Source organism: Dasypus novemcinctus, chromosome 24 (assembly GCF_030445035.2).
Source record: "Dasypus novemcinctus isolate mDasNov1 chromosome 24, mDasNov1.1.hap2, whole genome shotgun sequence".
Classification (NCBI taxonomy): Eukaryota; Metazoa; Chordata; class Mammalia; order Cingulata; family Dasypodidae; genus Dasypus; species Dasypus novemcinctus.
In genome coordinates, this window is record NC_080696.1 from 52,704,462 (window position 1) to 52,723,126 (window position 18,665).

The 18,665-nt window shown below is 38.9% G+C and overlaps 1 protein-coding gene across 9 annotated transcripts in view; it reads right to left on the reverse strand.

Annotated features, from left to right (window-relative positions):
- STAU1 (staufen double-stranded RNA binding protein 1) overlaps nt 1-18,665 on the reverse strand; it is a 66,187-nt gene that overhangs the window by 22,555 nt on the left and 24,967 nt on the right. For all 9 annotated transcript variants that reach the window (XM_004475288.5, XM_058287210.1, XM_058287207.2 and 6 more), the window contains 3 exons: nt 17,142-17,280; nt 15,615-15,780; nt 7,896-7,994 (listed from right to left, as the gene is read on the reverse strand). In XM_004475288.5, the coding sequence (XP_004475345.1) occupies nt 7,896-7,994; nt 15,615-15,780; nt 17,142-17,280 (404 nt within the window). The remainder of the gene's footprint in view (nt 1-7,895; nt 7,995-15,614; nt 15,781-17,141; nt 17,281-18,665) is intronic.

The following is an 18,665-nucleotide window of genomic DNA, read 5'->3' on the forward strand; positions in this document are numbered from 1 at the left end:
CCGCGTAGGGGAGTCCCACGCGCAAGGAGTGCGCCTGTGAGGAGAGCCGCCCAGCGCGAAGGAGGGAGCAGCCTGCCCAGGAATGGCGCCACCCACACTTCCCATGCCGCTGACGACAACAGAAACAAGACGCAGCAAAAAGACACAGAAAACAGACAACCGGGGGAGGGGAGGGAAATTAAATAAATAAAAATAAATCTTTAAAAAAAAATAAGACAATGTGTTACATTCATGCAATGGAATACCACTCAGCAATAAACTCTGATACACAACAACATAGATGAACCTCAGGGAAACGGACTTTGGCCCAGTGGTTAGGGCGTCCGTCTACCATATGGGAGGTCCGCGGTTCAAACCCTGGGCCTCCTTGACCCGTGTGGAGCTGGCCCACGTGCAGTGCTGATGCGCGCAAGGAGTGCCATGCCACGCAAGGGTGTCCCCCGCGTGGGGGAGCCCCACGCGCAAGGAGTGCGCCCGTGAGGAGAGCCGCCCAGCGTGAAAAGAAAGAGCAGCCTGCCCAGGAATGGCGCCGCCCACACTTCCCGTGCCGCTGACGACAACAGAAGCGGACAAAGAAACAAGACGCAGCAAATAGACACCAAGAACAGACAACCGGGGGGGGGGGGGGGGGATTAAATAAATAAATAAATCTTTAAAAAAAAAAAAACATAGATGAACCTCAAAAATCTTATGTTGTGGGAGTGAATGTGGCTCAAGCAGTAGAGCACCTGCTTCCCACATGGGAAGTCCCAGGTTCAGTCCCTGGTGCCTCCTAAAAAACAATTGCAAACAAACAAATGAAAAAAACAACTCGGGGGAGCCGGTGAGGCTCAGTGGTTGAGCATCAGCTTCCAACACATGGGTTCATTCCCCAGCCCCTTATACCTCAAAACAAACAAAAACAAACAAAACAAAACCACATGTTAAGAATAAGAAACTGGATACAGGAAATTACATACTAAATAATTCCACTTATAGGACGTCTAAGAACAAGCAAAAAGTAATCTACAGTGACAGAATTCAAAAAGTAGCTTCTCTGGGCAGGAATTAATTGGAAATGAGGCTAAGAGAACTAGTACATGGTTTATGGAAATGTATCTTGATCTGGGTGGTAGATATATGGATATACACATATGTTAAAATTTAAGGAGTTGTGCACTTAGTAGATATGTACATTTTACTTTATATAAAGCAAACTTCAATAAAGACTATTAGCAAGGGGAAAAAATGATGTAGGTAATCTTAAAACACAACAGTGTTGCTATATACCTTCAGTGAGATACAATGTAATGATAAAAGAATTCAAAGATACCTTGAACTTTACTTAGTAGGTTTATTGTTGAAGGTATTGGTATAATATATTGATGTTTTGGGGAACCAGATTCTCACTGTGGGAAAAAGGAGAAACAAATATGAAATAGGGAATGAAAACGAAGAACCCTGTGATGGTTTGAAATTAGAGGCATAAATTTGTGACTTAATATAGATATTAAAATAGTATATCTCTTAGGTCTATCTGCCCGCAAAAAGCCTAGAAGCTATGACTTTACTTCCCAGCAGCAACAAGCACTTTCTTATCAGAAACCAAGGACAAGGACAGACATATATACCAATGGAATCAAACTGGAAGTTCAGAAATAAACCCTCTCAACTATGACCAGTTGATTTCCAACAAAAGTGCCCAGTCCACAGGGAAAGAAAAGTCTCTTCAACAAATGGTGCTGGGAAGACTGGACAGCCATACGTAAAAGAATGAAGGTGGGGAAACGGACTTTGGCCCAGTGGTTAGGGCGTCCGTCTACCATATGGGAGGTCCGCGGTTCAAACCCCGGGCCTCCTCGACCGGTGTGGAGCAGGCCATGCGCAGTGCTGATGCGCGCAAGGAGTGCCGCGCCACGCAAGGGTGTCCCCTGCGTGGGGGAGCCCCACGCGCAAGGAGTGCGCCCGTGAGGAAAGCCGCCCAGCGTGAAAAGAGGGAGCAGCCTGCCCAGGAATGGCACCGCCCACACTTCCCGCGCCGCTGACGACAACAGAAGCGGACAAAGAAACAAGACGCAGCAAATAGACACCAAGAACAGACAACCAGGGGAGGGGGGGAAATTAAATAAATAAATAAATCTTTAAAAAAAAAAAAAAAAAAAAAAAAAGAATGAAGGTGGACCCTTACCTCACACCAAATATGCTCAAACATGGATCGAAAACCTATAAAATTCTCAGAAGGAAACAAAGGGAACTATTGTCAGGACCTTGGGTTGGGCAATGTTTTTCCAGACTTTACACCCAAAGCACAAGGAACAAACGAAAAAATAGGTAAATGAAACTACTGAAATTTGAAGTTTTTGCGCATCAAAGGACATCAAAAGATGCTCAAATCACTAGCCATTAAAGAAATGCAAATCAAAACCACAATGAGATTCCATTTCACATCCACTAGAAAGGCTACTTTAAAAGAAAAGTACTAGAGAGAATGTGGAGAATAGGAACACTTGTTCACTATTGGAGGTAATGTAAAATGGTATAGCTGCTTTGAAAAATAGTGTGGCTATTCCTCAGAAAGTACCAAATTACCATATGACCTGACAATCTTATTTCTAACCCAAAAGAAATGAAAGCAGGGACTCAAATGGTACTATTCACAATTTCAAAAGACAGAAACAACCCATCAACAGATGGAGAAACAAAATGTGGTATATCTATACAACAGATTATTCAACCATAAAAAGGAATGAAGTTCTGACACATGTACCAACATAGATGAACCTTAAAGACATCATGTTAGTGAAATAACCCAGACAGAAAAGGACAAATATTGTATGACTTGATTGTTATGAAATAATTAGAATAAGCAAATTCACAGATTAAAAAACTAAGGTATAGGTTACTAGGGACTGGGGTCAGAGTAGAGAATGAGAAGTTAGTGCTTAATTGGTATAGAACTTCTGTTTAGGGTGATGGAAAAGTTTTGGTAAAGGATGGTGGTAATGGTAGCATAGCAATGTGAATGTAATTAACACCAATGAATTACATATTTGAATGTAGTTACAAGAGGATATTTTAGGTTAGAATAAAAATTTGTACAACATGGTGAACCCTAACACGAGCTATGGACTACTATTAATAGTATAATTATATAATAATGTAACAAAAATACTGCATAAGTGCCAAATGTTAATAATAGGGTAAGCAGGTTTTTTTTTTGGGGGGGGGGAGGATTACATGGGAACTCTGTATTTTCTGCATGATTTTTCTGTATACCTACAACTTCTCTAATAAAAAGAGAGGCAACTCAATTAAAAACTTAGCAAAAAAATATGAACAGACATTTCACCAAAGAAGATATACAGATGGCAAATAAGTACATGAAAAGATGCTCAACATCAATAGTCTTCATAGAAATGCAAATTTAAACCATGTAAGACCACTACACACCTAGTAAAAAGACTAAATTAAAGATGACAACACAAAGTATTAGAGAGGATGGACAGCAAACAAGAACTCTCATATACTGTTGGTAGGAAAGTAAAATGATACATGTAGTTTGAAAAATAATTTGGAAGTCACTTTTAAAGTGAGAGTATTATCACACAACCCAGCAAACCTACTCCCAAGAGAAATCATATGTATACCTAGTAGGGTATTTGATTATTTATTCATAATCACCAAAAAAAAAAGGAAACCAAATCATCTTCAATTGGTAAATAAGTACATTTTAGGGGAAACGGACTTTGGCCCAGTGGTTAGGGCGTCCGTCTACCACATGGGAAGTCCGCGGTTCAAGCCCCGGGCCTCCTTGACCCGTGTGGAGCTGGCCCATGCACAGTGCTGATGCACGCAGGGAGTGCCCTGCTACACAGGGGTGTCCCCCGCGTGGGGGAGCCCCACGCGCAAGGAGTGCACCCATAGGGAGAGTCGCCCAGCGCGAGGGAGGGAGCAGCCTGCCGAGGAATGGCGCCGCCCACACTTCCCCAGCCGCTGACGACAACAGAAGCGGACAAAGAAACAAGAGGCAGCAAGGAGACACAGGAAACAGACAACCGGGGGAGGGGAGGGGAATTAAATAAATAAATAAAAATAAATAAACCTTAAAAAAAAAAAAAGTACATTTTAGTATGTCCTTACAATGGAGTATTACTCAGCAATAAAAAATGAACTACTGGGAAGCGGATGTGGCTCAACTGATAGAACGTCTGCCTACCACACAGGAGGTCCAGGGTTCAAACCCAGGGACTCCTGGCCCATGTGGTGAGCTGACCCACTGCTGGCACGTGCAGGGAGGGCCATGCCATGCAGGGGTGCCCCCCACATAGGGGAGCCCCACGTGCAAAGAGTGCCCCCTGCAAGGAGAGCTTCCCTGTGTGAAAAAAGTGCAGCCTGCCCAAGAGTGGTGCCGCATACAGAGAGCTGATGCAGCAAGATGACACAACAAAAGGAAGAGATTGTTGTCATGGGGGGAGGAGTGGGGTGAGGGGGATGGGGAGTATATGGGGACCTCATATTTTTTAATGCAATATTAAAAAAATAAAGACAAAAAAAAAAAGAGACAGATTCCCATGCCGCCTGACAAGAATGCAAGTGGACACAGAACAACACTCACCAAATGAACACAGAGAGCAGACGAGGGTGGGGGAGCGGGGAAGGAGAGAGAAATAAATAAAAATAAAATCTTAAAAAAAAAAAAAAAAAAAAGAACTACTGATACATGAAACAACATGGATGACTCAAAAAGTTTCCATTATGCTAAGTAAAAGCCAGACAAAGGCAATATACTCTGATGCCATTTATGCAATATTCTGTAAAAGGTAAAACTACAGGGGCAGGAATTAGATCAGTGGTTGCCAAGGACTGGGGATGTAAGGAAAGGATTGAATTCAAAGGACACAGGGTGGGGGAGGGGGGAGGCTTCTGGGATGAAAGATATTTCATATCTTGATTGTGGTGACTGTTACGCAACTAAATAATTTCATCAAACACACTGAACTGTACACTTAAAAAGAGTGGCTTACCATATGTAAATTAACTTGGGGCACAGAAGCAAAGGGAAAGGTTTTTTAGAGTGGAGGACATCTGGTGTAGGAAACAGAAATCAAGGGACAATGTTAACATCACCAACACCAGAACAGAGTTATTTCATGTGATGCTCTGAGAAGGGGCAGCATCACTTCTGTGGTGTTCCTGCCAAAAATATGCATTTCCAAATCTCATCATAAGGAAACAATCACAAAAACCCTGAGGGCCGTGCTACAAAATAACTGACCTTTAAAAATGTCAGTGTCACGGAGAAAGGCTGAGGAACTGTCACAGATAAAGGGAAACTAAAGAAACATGTCAACTAAATGCAATGTGTGATCCTATATGACACGGAGAACAGGGAAAATTTTCTATAAAGGATATCTATCATTGGGATAATTGGCAAAATGTGAATATAGGATGTATATTACATAACAGTATTGTAGCAATGTTAAATTTCCATATTTGACAATTAGATTGTGGCTATTTAAGAGAATGTCCTTGTTCTTAAGAGATACACACTAAAGTGTTAGGAGTCAAAGAGCATAATGTGCACTTCTTACTCTCAAATGATGCAGCAAAAGTGCAGAAACAGCATATAAAATAATATGTACACTTACAGAGAAAGAAAATGCAAATGTTAACCATTGGTTGATACATGGGTATTCTACTATTCATGCAACTTTTACGAAGGTTTGAAATTTTTCAAAATAAAAAATTGAATAGGACAAATAAGTCAGCCAAACAAATAGCCATGTAGTGCTCCTGAGAACAAGGGGTGCCTCGACCATTCTACAAAAGTCAAGGAGAGCTTGGAAGGACACAGCTTACACAGGCACTTACAGACTGTTTAAAATGCTTCCTTAGAACACCACCAAACTTGGCTCCCAAATCCCACAGAGCAAAATATAAAATGGCAATCCCTCACTAAACTTGAAGAAGCTGTCGCAAGCAGGGCGACAACCAATGCAAGTGGGTGAAAATTTCACAGGAATCTAGGACCTTGGCCCCAACAGCCATCTCCGTGATTTTGAGGTGACCTGGGAGCCAGGCATCTGTCCCTTCGACAACCTTGCCACCCTTCTCTCCAATCATTAAACCTGCAATCTCATGTCATGCCAATCTCTCAGCAGGGGGACAGGAGGAACATTTCTTTCTTTTCCTGCAATAGAAGCCCAGGAAATCCATGTGACTTCTTGTGGTAAAGCTCCCACCTAAACAACTAGTCCTTGCTGTCATTTTGTACGGCCCGTGTCATCTCTCCCTAATACCATCTCTTCAACAGAGGAACAGAAGGTAGCCAGGTTGGAAGTAAGGCCAGGTGAGAAGATCCAACTGAAGGTCACAGAACTAGCCATGTACTCAGGGAGGGCTAAGAATATAAACCTGGTCTTATATGGCAGAGTGGGGTAGGAATAGTAGGCAGGAAATGGAAAGGCCCAAGGAAAATCACTGCATACAGGCTGGTCCTGTGATCCAAGTACAACCCTCCACTCCCACCTTTGTCCCATGGCAGACAGATATGCAACACCATGCAGTAGGTCAGACGTCATCATGACTCAGTTGATGGATTTGGATGCTAAGGCAACTTAGGGTGCTAGCACATAATATGGCAAATTATACAATGTATATACAATGTATGAAAGTCAGGCATGAAATTTAGGGTCAGACATGAAATTTACAGAGGTCACCTATAACTGCAAAACTGCTTAAAAATTAATTTTACAGGATAACAGATATTTGATAGGCTTTTTAAAAAAGAAATAGGCTAAAAGACATTTACAGCTAATTTAACTATTTTAAGCAAGTGTCCAAGTTCAAACAACATTGGCCTGAAGTAACAGTGCATGACCAGAGTCTAAAGATCATTTGAAACCTAAATAAATATTCTTTATAACTTTGAAAGACTGAAGAACTGATTAAGAAACCTGCATTGCATATCAAAACACAACCTTGGAAGCAGATGTGGCTCAACCAATTGGGCTCCCGTCTACCATATGGGAGGCCATGGGTTCGCTTCCCAGGGCCTCCTTGTGAAGGCAAGCTGGCCTGTGCCCGCAGAGAGCTAACGGCCCATGCCTTTGGAGGGCCCACGGAGAGGTGGCGCAGCAAGATGATGCAATAAAGGCAGACAAGCAGACAGAGAAGAACGCACAGTGAATGGACACAGCAGACAGAAACAAGTGGCAAGCAGGGGGCATAAATAAATAATAAAATAAATCTTTAAAAAACAAAAAACACAGCCTTACATAATTAAGCATGTGCATCAAAATAAATAATTTGCTAAGAATTTGGCAATGTAAGAGACCATCAAGGTCTTTTAAAAAATCCTCCTTTAACTCCCTCCTCTATTTGGATTTATTATGTCTTCACAAGAAACACATATTAAATGTATTTTATATTCCATTTTGAACTAACAACCCATTAATTATTATTTTACACCACAGAAGCTCCTCCAACGAATTAAGTTATTAAACAGGTGAATTGGAGAGGTAGGCAATGGACAATGGCAAAACCTATGTCTTTTTAAAAATAAAACTGACAAGATTTTTACGGTTTACTTAAGAAGGTTCATAATATTTTGAGAGTAACAGAAACTTTTGAGACTGATAAAAACAATGGGCCCTCTTTCCACAAAAAGTCATGTCAACATGAATACAATATTTCTTTAGACCATTTTAAAAAGTTCACAGACCCAATGAGGCCACTCACTGTAGACCAACTAGAGATCCAAGGATGCTCCCAGATTAATAAAGCATTTTGAAATTTTCAACTTGAAGGTTCACACATATATGAATATTATTCCTGTGTTATTTAGGGAAAAAATCATTCCAAAGATGACCACCACCAGGATTTCGTACAAAGCCCTACTTGTAGAATAAGTTTACCTCAAAATTCACAGGCAAGTTCCGTTTAAGTGCAATCTCAAATACTTGACTTATTTCAGATTTGTTGAGATTTTCTTCTTCTGATTCTCTTCCATTCACCTAAAAGAAGAATAATTGTTTAGCAGTTAACTCTTATTAAAACTTTGACATCCCCACTGGGTTGACAAACCTTAAGAGTCACTGAAAAGTGGTTTTATGGATTTAACATTAACCCAGGAAACAAGGCTACAAGTATACCATGTGTCATTGGATTTTAAATGTTAAAAAAGAGAAAGTATTCTTTAAAACTTGGATCAGACAGCACCTAATAAGTCCACCATAAACAATCCATACATAACAGACATTTGAGTATGAATCAGCCCAATTGTGATGCATCAAGATGCCACTACTGGGAAGAGGATTTGGCCCAGTGGTTAGGACGTCCATCTACCACATGGGAGGTCCACAGTTCAAACCCTGGGCCTCCTTGACCTGTGTGGAGCTGGCCCATGCGCAGTGCTGATGTGTGCAGAGTGCTGTGCCACGCAGGGGTGGCCCCCGCGTAGGGGAGGCCCACACGCAAGGAGTGCGCCCCGTAAGGAGAGCCGCCCAGCGCAAAAGAAAGTGCAGCCTGCCCAGGAATGGCGCTGCACACACGGAGAGTTGATGCAGCAAGATGACGCAACAAAAAGAAACAGATTCCCGTGCCGCTGACAACAGAAGTGGACAAAAACAAGAACACGCAGCAAAATGGACACAGAGAACAGACAACTGGGGGGGTGGGGAAAGGGGAGAGAAATAGATAAAAAAATAAATCTTGGAAAAAAAAAAAAAGATGCCACTACTGCTTGGGTCTAAGCAGCTTCCAAAGTACTGTCACAAATACTGTTAAGGCATATTTTGGAAAAGTCAAAATACAGACAGATCAATGTGGAACATCTCAAATGCAAATACATGTCTCTCCACCTGAAGTATATAGGGTTTTTATTTGGACATGATGTACATGGAAAATGCTTTAAGAAAGGATGAGGTGAAACCAATTATAAAACTGCCCTGTGTATCTTATTTACCATTGCTGGCAAAAATTCAAGGTACAAGCTAATAAAGTCTCCTGAACCAAAGAAGAGAACAGATTCTATCTTTGTAACAAGGTTCAATTACATCCTCAAGCCAGGCTTGGGATCAAATTGAGTTAGAGAGATTCTCTCTGCATATGATAACATGGAACATAGGTTATGTTTTAGTGATAATATAAGAAACTAAAAAAGCTATAGCAAAGTCCTCCCAAAATACTGCAAGAGAGCTGCATTTTTCTTCACATTATTGGGACTCTTGTCAAAGAATTTGTAAAATACTGTTTCCAATATTAAAACTAGCTGACAGGAACCTATGACTGGTGGTATTGCTAAATAGGTACAGTGCAAGACTATCCAAGATTTTATCTTTTGTGTATTTCCTTACATTTATCAGATAGATCCTACCAATGCTATGTTGACATTACAAGCTCTAATTAAAAGAAATGAATGCATAACTATGTGATTATACACTCTGGATGAACTGTAGGCTTTATTACCATGGATCAATAAAATTGGTTTAAAAAAAGAAACACAAAATTCTTGGTTAAAGAACCAAAATAAAAAACTGGTACAATCAAGAGTATAATTTTGTAAATATAAATTCATTCAGACACTATTTTTATTTCCTTTTCTCCTTCCATGATAATGTTTTTTCTCCAATCTGGTTTCATTTCACTTTTGGATGATCAAAACTATTTGCATGGTAGTTCTGGTGGTTTACCCTAAACATACTTTTATTTTTGTTGTTTAAAACCAAAGCAGAAAAAGGGTCTGCCTTTCTATGAGTGAATCCTTAAAACAAGCCTGATTCACTGTGCCTTAGAAGGTTAGGGTACCACCTAGGTTTAGTTTGAAATTAATAGAGAATACTATATTTTTAAAAGCAGCCATGTATTTCATACTAGATATTAACATATGCAAGACCATCAACACATTACCTTGGGCTAACAGGTTAAACTATTTTTATGCACAACAGAGCAAAGATTTTTGATAGCTGTTTATCTGAAGCGTCCAGAGATTTTTTTTAAACTTTTTTTTGGTGTTATTTTTTAAATTTTTAAAAATTTTTATTTTTGAGATTTTTTTAAAAAGAGGTAAGATGTTTAAAAACAAAACAAAAAACACCCACTCTTATGCTAAGTGTGTGTGTGTCAGTGAGAATGTTCTCCTGAATGTGCAACCAGAACAAAACTGAGAAATAAACTGGGTGCTGAGGCCGATCTAAGACCTTAATTATCATGTGTACACCCCAAATTTCAAATTTTTTTGTTCATTAAACCAGTCCAATTAATTTTAATTTCTGTTTTTAATTTGACCTATTTCAAACATACATAAAAGTATAGATAATAAAGTAAGAAGCTATTGGTCTGGATTTAACCATGTCAATGTTAAATCCTATTGACATCATTTTTTTTCTTTCTTAAGAAAAAAGGAAGTCCCTCTCATTCTCCTTCCCATGGCAGAGTTAACCACTGTCCTAAGGGTGTGACCATATCTTTCCCAGCCTTGCTTATTTTATAATGGACAGAGGCAATATATAGTATAATTCTATGTCTTGAAAATACGCATAAATGGTTCACTGATTGCCTTTATAAACATTTTTAAATCAAACATAAAATAAATTTATACTAATGAAATGTTACTTTGCTATTTTATTTGAGGGTCTACATAAGACTGATAAAAAAAAACAATGGTTCTACTGCTAAATTCTAAAACTCTAAGCCAGCCAGTTGTTCTCAACCAGAGAAACACTAGGGTTACTTGCGAGCCTTAGAGGACACATGCCATGAGCCCCTCTCCAGACAGTGAACCCAAATCTTGCAGGTAGGGCCTGGATATCACATTATTTGCTTATTTAAAAAATAAGGTTGATTATTGATTTCACTAGCAACCAGACTTGTGATTGACTGCTCTAAGCCATTAAGACATTGCCTCCTGGGAAGCAGATGTGGCTCAAGCGATTTTGCTTCCATCTACCATATGGGAGGACCCAGGTTCAATCCCCGGGGCCTCCTGGTAAATGCTGCCTGTGCAGTAAGCGAGACCCACATAGTGAGCAACACAGCAAGATGATGATGCAACAAAAGAGAGGTGAACTGCAACAGAAACCAGGAACTGAGGTAGCACAAGAGGCAGGGAACCTCTGTCACACATCAGAGGTCCCAGGATTGAATCCTGGTGAAGCCTAGAGGAGAAAATGAGAAGACAAGACAAAAAGAAACATATACAGAAGATCACAAAGTGAATGGACACAGCAAACCAGTCAGGGAGGGGGGATGGGGAAAAAAAAGTACCCCCAAATTAATTTCAATAGGGATGAAACAGCCAGTAAAACAAAAAAGGCAAAACAGGGAACAATAATATACATTTATTTGGAAGTGATATTATGTTGCTCTTTTATATACATAATTTTATGATATAATTTGGACTGGACAAATACTATTCCTGGCAAAATGGGGAAATATCGCTTTTAATCTTACCTTCAGAAAGTAGGAATTATTATTAACATCAATTTCATAGCACATGGTTCAGCAATAAAATCTAGGCAACATGAAGAGAGAAGAGAGAAAAGAGAAAAGGGAAGGGAAAGGAACAAACAAACAAAAATAACTCTGAACCATGCTTACCCAACAGTATGCCAGAAAAAATAGTCATCAATACCATCTGACTCCAATATACTCTTTATTTTTCTATATTCGAAGTCATTTTACAAATAATTTACAGAATAAAAGGATATAAAAAACAATTTCATCAGAAGTTTTAATAAATATTTAAAAATAGCAAATCCACTGTGGTATATCTGAGCTCTAAGTAGAGGTCAGAGTGCCTGCAGGCAAGAAAGAGAAAAAAAAAGCAAACCCCAATTCTTATTTCATATGTTTCTCATTTGGAAGGTATATATTCCTACAATAGGCAAGGTCCTCTAAATGCAACTAACTGCTTAAGTGGCATGCCTGAACCTACAGGACAGTCATCTGTAATGATGCCAGATTTCATATATACCTTCAATAGGTTCTAGCATATCATGACTTCCACTTCTTCTTCTACTTGTATTGTCAGAAGATAAAACTTCTGAAATTTTTTAAACCTTTGGACTCAAAATTTTGTTGTAGAGTGAACAGCCATCTTCTTTGCTCCATAACTGCAAAATGTTTTCATTTTTAGATTTATAAACACCAACAGAAGAAGAATCAATCCAATGGGTTGTTTTTTTTTTCATTTTCACATCATCTATTTCCTTTCAATCATCTTTGTACAAACAATTGCTTTTTGCATTTGTCTACTGATAAGTGGTAAGAAATAAATTTTGGTGTCCAAATATCATAAAAGATAAAAGAATGTTGCCACATGTACTTTTATCAAAACAGGGTGGTCTAGATTGTCACAAAATATTACACTAAGTGAGCTGACTAAATAAGAATACCAGATTTCCTTTTTGTACACCATAAAATACTACCACACACTGAATTCTTGAGTTTGTAGAAACTCATCTAAGATATCACCTGAAGATTCATAGTCTGACATTTCACTTAAATGCTCAATTTCACCATCATTACAGTCTAGAGTGCTGCTGTCTCTTTGCATTCATCTTCTCATTTGTCTAAAAATCAGAAATATCTTCTTTCAATTTTCTTCTCTTTCCCATTATGAATGGAAAAAGAAAATTCTTCATTCTTAGCTGGGTTCAATGAAAGCTAAAAGTAGATAAAAAAGGTAGAGTCTCCAGTCTTCTATAACTTCTTGAAAGATGACACAATATGTTGGTAATACACTAAGAACATTAAAGAGTGGTACAATAGTGACAAATTATTTCACTATTGTATCATTCACCTAGGAGTTCTACCATTCTTTCACTTCCCTCTATTACTTATTATTACTTGCTTGGCATATTTAGGAGTAAATTATGATTAATGGTAAAATATTATCCAAGATGATATAAAAGAGTACAATACAATAAATTCTTAGGATCATTCTAAAAGAGGATGGGGTTTGTTTTTTTTTTAAAGATTTATTTATTTATCCCCTTACCCCTCATTGCTTGCGGTCACTGTTCTTTGTGTCCACCTGTGTGTGCCCTCTGTGCCTGCTCGTATTCTCTTTAGGAGGCACTGGGAACCGAACCTGGGACCTCCCATGTGAAAGAAAGGTGCTCAATCACCTGAGCCACCTCAGTTTCCTTGTTTGTTGTATCTCTTATTATCTTTCTTCTTGGTGTCTTGTTTGTTGCATCATATTGTTATGTCAGCTCGCTGTGCCTGCCCACTGCGCAAGTTCGTCTTCTCCAGGAGGCACCGGGGACCTAACCCAGGACCTCCCATGTGGTAGGTGGAAGCCCAATTGTTTGAGCCACATCTGCCTCCCTTGTTCTGTTTTTGATTTTGTTTTTTACTAGGAACTGGAGATTGAACCCAGGACCTCATAATGGGAAGATGGGAAGCAGGCACTCAACCACAAAGCTACATCCACTACCCCATTATGAGTTTTATTCTGTTTTGCTCTGTTTTGTTTTTTTAAGTGTGCTTCCCCTTCGTTCCCTTTGTTCTTTGGAAGACCTCTATGAAAGAATAAATATCATGCAATATCTATCTTTACACAGTTAGAGTTGCTAGAAAAGAAGTTCAAAAGTGATAATTGAGGGAAGTGGATGTGGCTCGAGTGCCTGAGTTCCTGCCTATTACATGGGAGGTCCCAGGTTTGGTTCCCGGTGTCTCCTAAAGAAAATGAGCAAGACAGCAAGCTGACACAACAGGCAGGCGCGGTGAGACGATGCAACAAGATGATACAACAAGAGACACAGGATAACATAACGGGAGACACAAAAAAGCAGGGAACAGAAGTGGCTCAAATGATTAAGCACCTCCCTCCCGCATCAGAGGCCACGGATTCAGTTCCCAGTGCCTCCTAAAAAAAAAAAAAGACCAGAACACAACAGACATTGCAAATGCAAACAATGAGGAGGTGGGGATAAATAAGTAAATAGGGAATCGGATGTGGCTCAACTGATAGAGCATCCACCTACCATATAGGAGGTCCAGGGTTCAAACCCAGGGCCTCCTTGACCCATGTGGAGCTGGCCCACGCGCAGTGCTGATATGCGCAAGGAGTGCTGTGCCACGCAGGGATATCCTCTGCATAGGGGAGCCCCACGGGCAAGGAGTGCGCCCCAAAAGGAGAAACGCCCAGGGCGAAAAAAAGTCCAGCTTGCCCAGGAGTGGCGCTGCACACATGAAGAACTGATGCAGCAAGATGATGCAACAAAAAGAAACACAGATTCCTAGGCCGCTGACAAAAATACAAGTGGACACAGAAGAACACACAGTGAATGGACACAGAGCGCAGATAACTGGGGGGGGAGGGCGGGGGAAGGGAGAGAAATAAAAAAATAAACCTTTAAAAAAGAAAAAGAAAACTACTGCCCAATATCCCTAAGTATGTTAAAAAAAAACCTTAAAATATCAGCAAATAGAATCCAGTGATATATAAAACTGATAATATACTGGGGCCATTCCAAAATAATGTAAGCAACTCCAAGGAACTGTTTTCCAGCAAAACTGGTGAAAATTATTTTATAAAAAATTAAAATTGATTGCAGTGACAGCTGCAAAACCCAGTGACTGTGTAGAAACCACTGAATTGTACACTCTAAATGAGTGACTTGTGTGATATGTGGAATATCTCAATAAAGATGTTTTTTTAAAAAGTAAGGTTTTCAACATTGTGAATGTACTGAAAGTCACTGAACTGTACATTTAAAATGGTTAAATTTATATTATGCAAATTGTAACTTCACTTTTTAAAGAGTGGGGTTCTATGCCTCCCACCCTTGAATTTGGGCTTTATGCCTTCGTGACTACAGAATATGGCAGAAGTAAAGCTGTGCTGATTTCTGAATCCAGGCGTTAAGACTGGAAGCAGCAGCTGCTTCCACTTCCTGTCTCGTAGGAGGCTCACTCTTGGAACCCAGCCACCATACCATTAGGAAGCCTGTGCAGCAGTCCACTAAGAGAAGAGCTTTTCTGGGCAAAAGCCCCAGCTTAGTTCCCAGCTGACAGCCAGTCCTTGCCAGCCATGTGAGTGAGCCATCTTAAAAGTAGATTCTTCAACTCCCTGCCAAGTGACCTCAGCCAAAGCCATGTGAAGCAAAGATGAGCTACTCCTGCCAAGCCCTACCTAAATTGCAGATTTGTGAGCAAAATAAAAGACTGTGTCTATTTAAGCTACTTAGTTTTGTGATGGTCCTTTTATGCAGAATAGAGAACACTCCCACATAATAAAGAAAGAGTAGCTGGTCAAAAACAGGCTTCAGAAAATTCTCTAATCATAGTAGATTCCAACATGAACAATCTTTAACACCTAAGAATTCATCCACATGTGTTCTTTACAACTCAAATGAATCAAAAACTTTGACATGTTCACACTCAAACATGTCACTCAGAGCTGCCACAGAGTGAAAAAGAAAGCATTTCATTTTCTTGCTAAGAATTTTTTTTAAAGGCAAAAAAGAGATACAGGGTAAAAGATCTTATAAGTTCTTGAATAACAAAAATTATGGACAGTTGTCAATGTATCTCTTTAGAGAAAGCTACTTGAGATGATGTGTTTTATACCACCCTCCTGCTCTGTCCTAATTGTCAAGGAACCTTCACTACTATTGTCTCCTTACCTCTAGCCTCTCAGGCAGTGGCTCATTCTGCAGGATCCTCAATGCTTTAGCAGCAGCATCGTGTTTCGCAGCCTGTCTCGTCCTTCCCTTCCCATTAAATTGCTGTCCTCCCACAGAAAGTTCAACTTGATAAAGTAAAGGTGGAACTGGAAATGGGTAAAAGTACCTAAAGAATAAAAGGGAGTTAGGAAAATTATATTCTCAATCTGATAAGTCACCCATATATTCTCCAGTAAATTCCAAGTATTTTCTTCATCACGGATCCTAATTACATTAGTGTCTGGTTGCTAATAATGACTCATCAATGTATGCAGAAATTTTGTAAAAGTTTAAGTTGGTTTAGAACTGTCAACAGTATGAACAAATACTGTTTAGCAAATCAAACTAATATTCCACAAAATAGGATGGCTTACCAATTACAATTTTAATTTATAATGCTAACCTGTATTTACAAAATCTAAAATGCTGAAATGAAGACTTAATTTGTTCTACTTTCACATACCTGAATATTCATCCAAGCACGAGTCACCAGAAGAGCTCCTGAAACTTGAGTGAAGGCTTTCAGAAAGGACCCTCATTTCTGTAAATCCCAACAGCCCATAGCCTAGCAGGACCTGCTTTCTTATATTTCAAAGCTTGTATTTTTCAAATGTGTATTCTATACATGTGCATGATTGTTTTATAAGGTCACTTCTATAATAAAAATATATTAAAAATAATAATAGGGTGGGTTGTGGGGAAAATATACCAAATGTAAGATAGACTATAGTTAGTGGTAAGATTTTGACGATATTCTTTCTTAATTTGTAACAAATGTCTCACAAGGCAAGATGTTGGTGGTGGGTTGATGTATAGGAGATCTGTATGATGTTATTTATACATGTTGTTTTGTAAGTTCACAACTTTTACTATACACTTGTTTATGTATGTTCATGTATGAATGATATACTTTAAAAAAAAAAAAAAGCATTGTGTCCCCCTAAAGAGAACAGGGAAATTAAGATTTTGATTTTGATCATCAATGTATTGACTAGCATATTACTACTACCAGCAGGAGAATTTTAATGCATGGCATTTTCAGGTTTCAATTAGTATTTTACTGCACTTGTACTCCAAGGCTATTTACAAAGCACACACCGTCAAAAGTCAAAAAAGTACCCAAAAAAACAAGAATCAAGAATTCTACAAATGCTGAGATTCAAGGTGTTGGGGAAACTGTTTTCAAATTATTCAGTTACACAGAGCAATTACAAGAATGATCTTTAACTACATGGCTTGGGGGCATAAACCACATAAATAGTGAGAAATAACTCATGCCCTCTGAGAAGAAAGGAGTTCAAAGAGCACCAAGGCACAGTTCCAAGGGCACCAGCACAATTAAGACTGACTTCAACATTTGACAGGTCGAAAGACGACCAAATCATTATTTGCATCTCAATCTATAGATAAGTGCTAATTTACCATTCCATGTAAAGCATCAGATATATTCATTTTTCACCTGTATTTGCAAAACAAACACACACATACCTCGGGGGATAAGCACCTCCTCTCATGTTGTAGTTGTAGGTGGACTGCACCCGAGAGTAAGGGTCAACAGGCTTGTACATTGGTTTTTTTCCAAGTTTCATGCACAGTGCATTTAGCTCTACCGTAGGGGTTATACTTTCTGCAACACAGAACCAACACAAAGAACTTTTTTTTTCCTGACATGAGACTAACAGTTGCTAAAATAAAAAAGAATAGCATGCTTTCTACTAATTGGATTCATGATGCATTACATTAAAAGGCCTAAGTACGTCACTGCTAGGCATCAGGTCAGGAAATCCAAGAATCTGCTGTGATTTTGGGGTTTAATAGACAGTCAATGGCACAAAATATACTGTAAGGGCTATTAGAGGAAGCAACAATTTAACACAAGATGTTATCGGTGAAGGCCATACATTCCAGTTGTCAGAAAGAAATTCTAATACATGTCAAATCCTATGATTATAAAATCCCATGTGACTGTCCAAATTATTTTATTGCTTGGTAATACTAACCAACATAACTTTGGTTGTACTGACTTACTGGGTTATTGACTTACACTTAGAAATATGTTTGTACACTCTACTTCACTGAACAACAGATTTATTGAGAACTGTATGCAAAGCACTATGTTAAGGTTGAGGGACAAAACTCTTGCTCCAGAGGCTTTCAAAGAACCAACAACACACTCAATGAACTACAATGCAATGGGATGTGTGCCGTAAGAAAAAGTGTAGAATTACCGAGGCAGAAAGTAAATTTTATCTGGAGAAGTCAGATAAAGTCCACAGAATATTCAGATATTTCCACTCCTAACATTTATAATGGGATTTTGACCTGTGGTAATACTTGTTAGGAAAATGAATTCCATTTCTATATACAAGAGGAGCAAGTACATCTTGGGTTAGGTCAGAATTATCAACTTCAGAAAACATTCACTACTCATTTTCTAGAGTTTATTTTTTTCTCGGTTATTCCAATTCATAAACCTTTGCAAATCATTTAAAAAAAAATCAGCCTGGAAAGATTAGTGCCAGTGCACTACCACATTTAAAAACAATATTTTTGTATCAAACACAGAACAACACTAGCAATGGCAAAATTCAATTAAATGCATACAAAAATCCACTCTAAAATGCCTCTTTAAGATGTACATAGAGAAAAATTAAAATGACTTGATTTTCCATATCATAACTGGTCAAGTAAATTTATCAAATTTAGTTGAGCCAGTTATAGTTACCATGAATCAAATTTTTAAGAATATCTTTGGGTTCTACAAAATTCGAGGATCACATGAGTTACCAAAACTCTGCTTCTTGACATTAGAATTCTATTTTTTCATAATTTATATAGTTGTATTTTAAGTACAACTTGAATGATTTTTTTTTTTTTTTTGAGGAACAGGTGGTCCAAGAATGAACCCAGGACCTCATGTGTGGGAAGCAAGCACTCAACCACCGAGCCACATCAGCTTCCCTGAATTGGTTTTTTCATTTGTTTTGCTTTTTTTTTTTTTTCAGGAGGCAC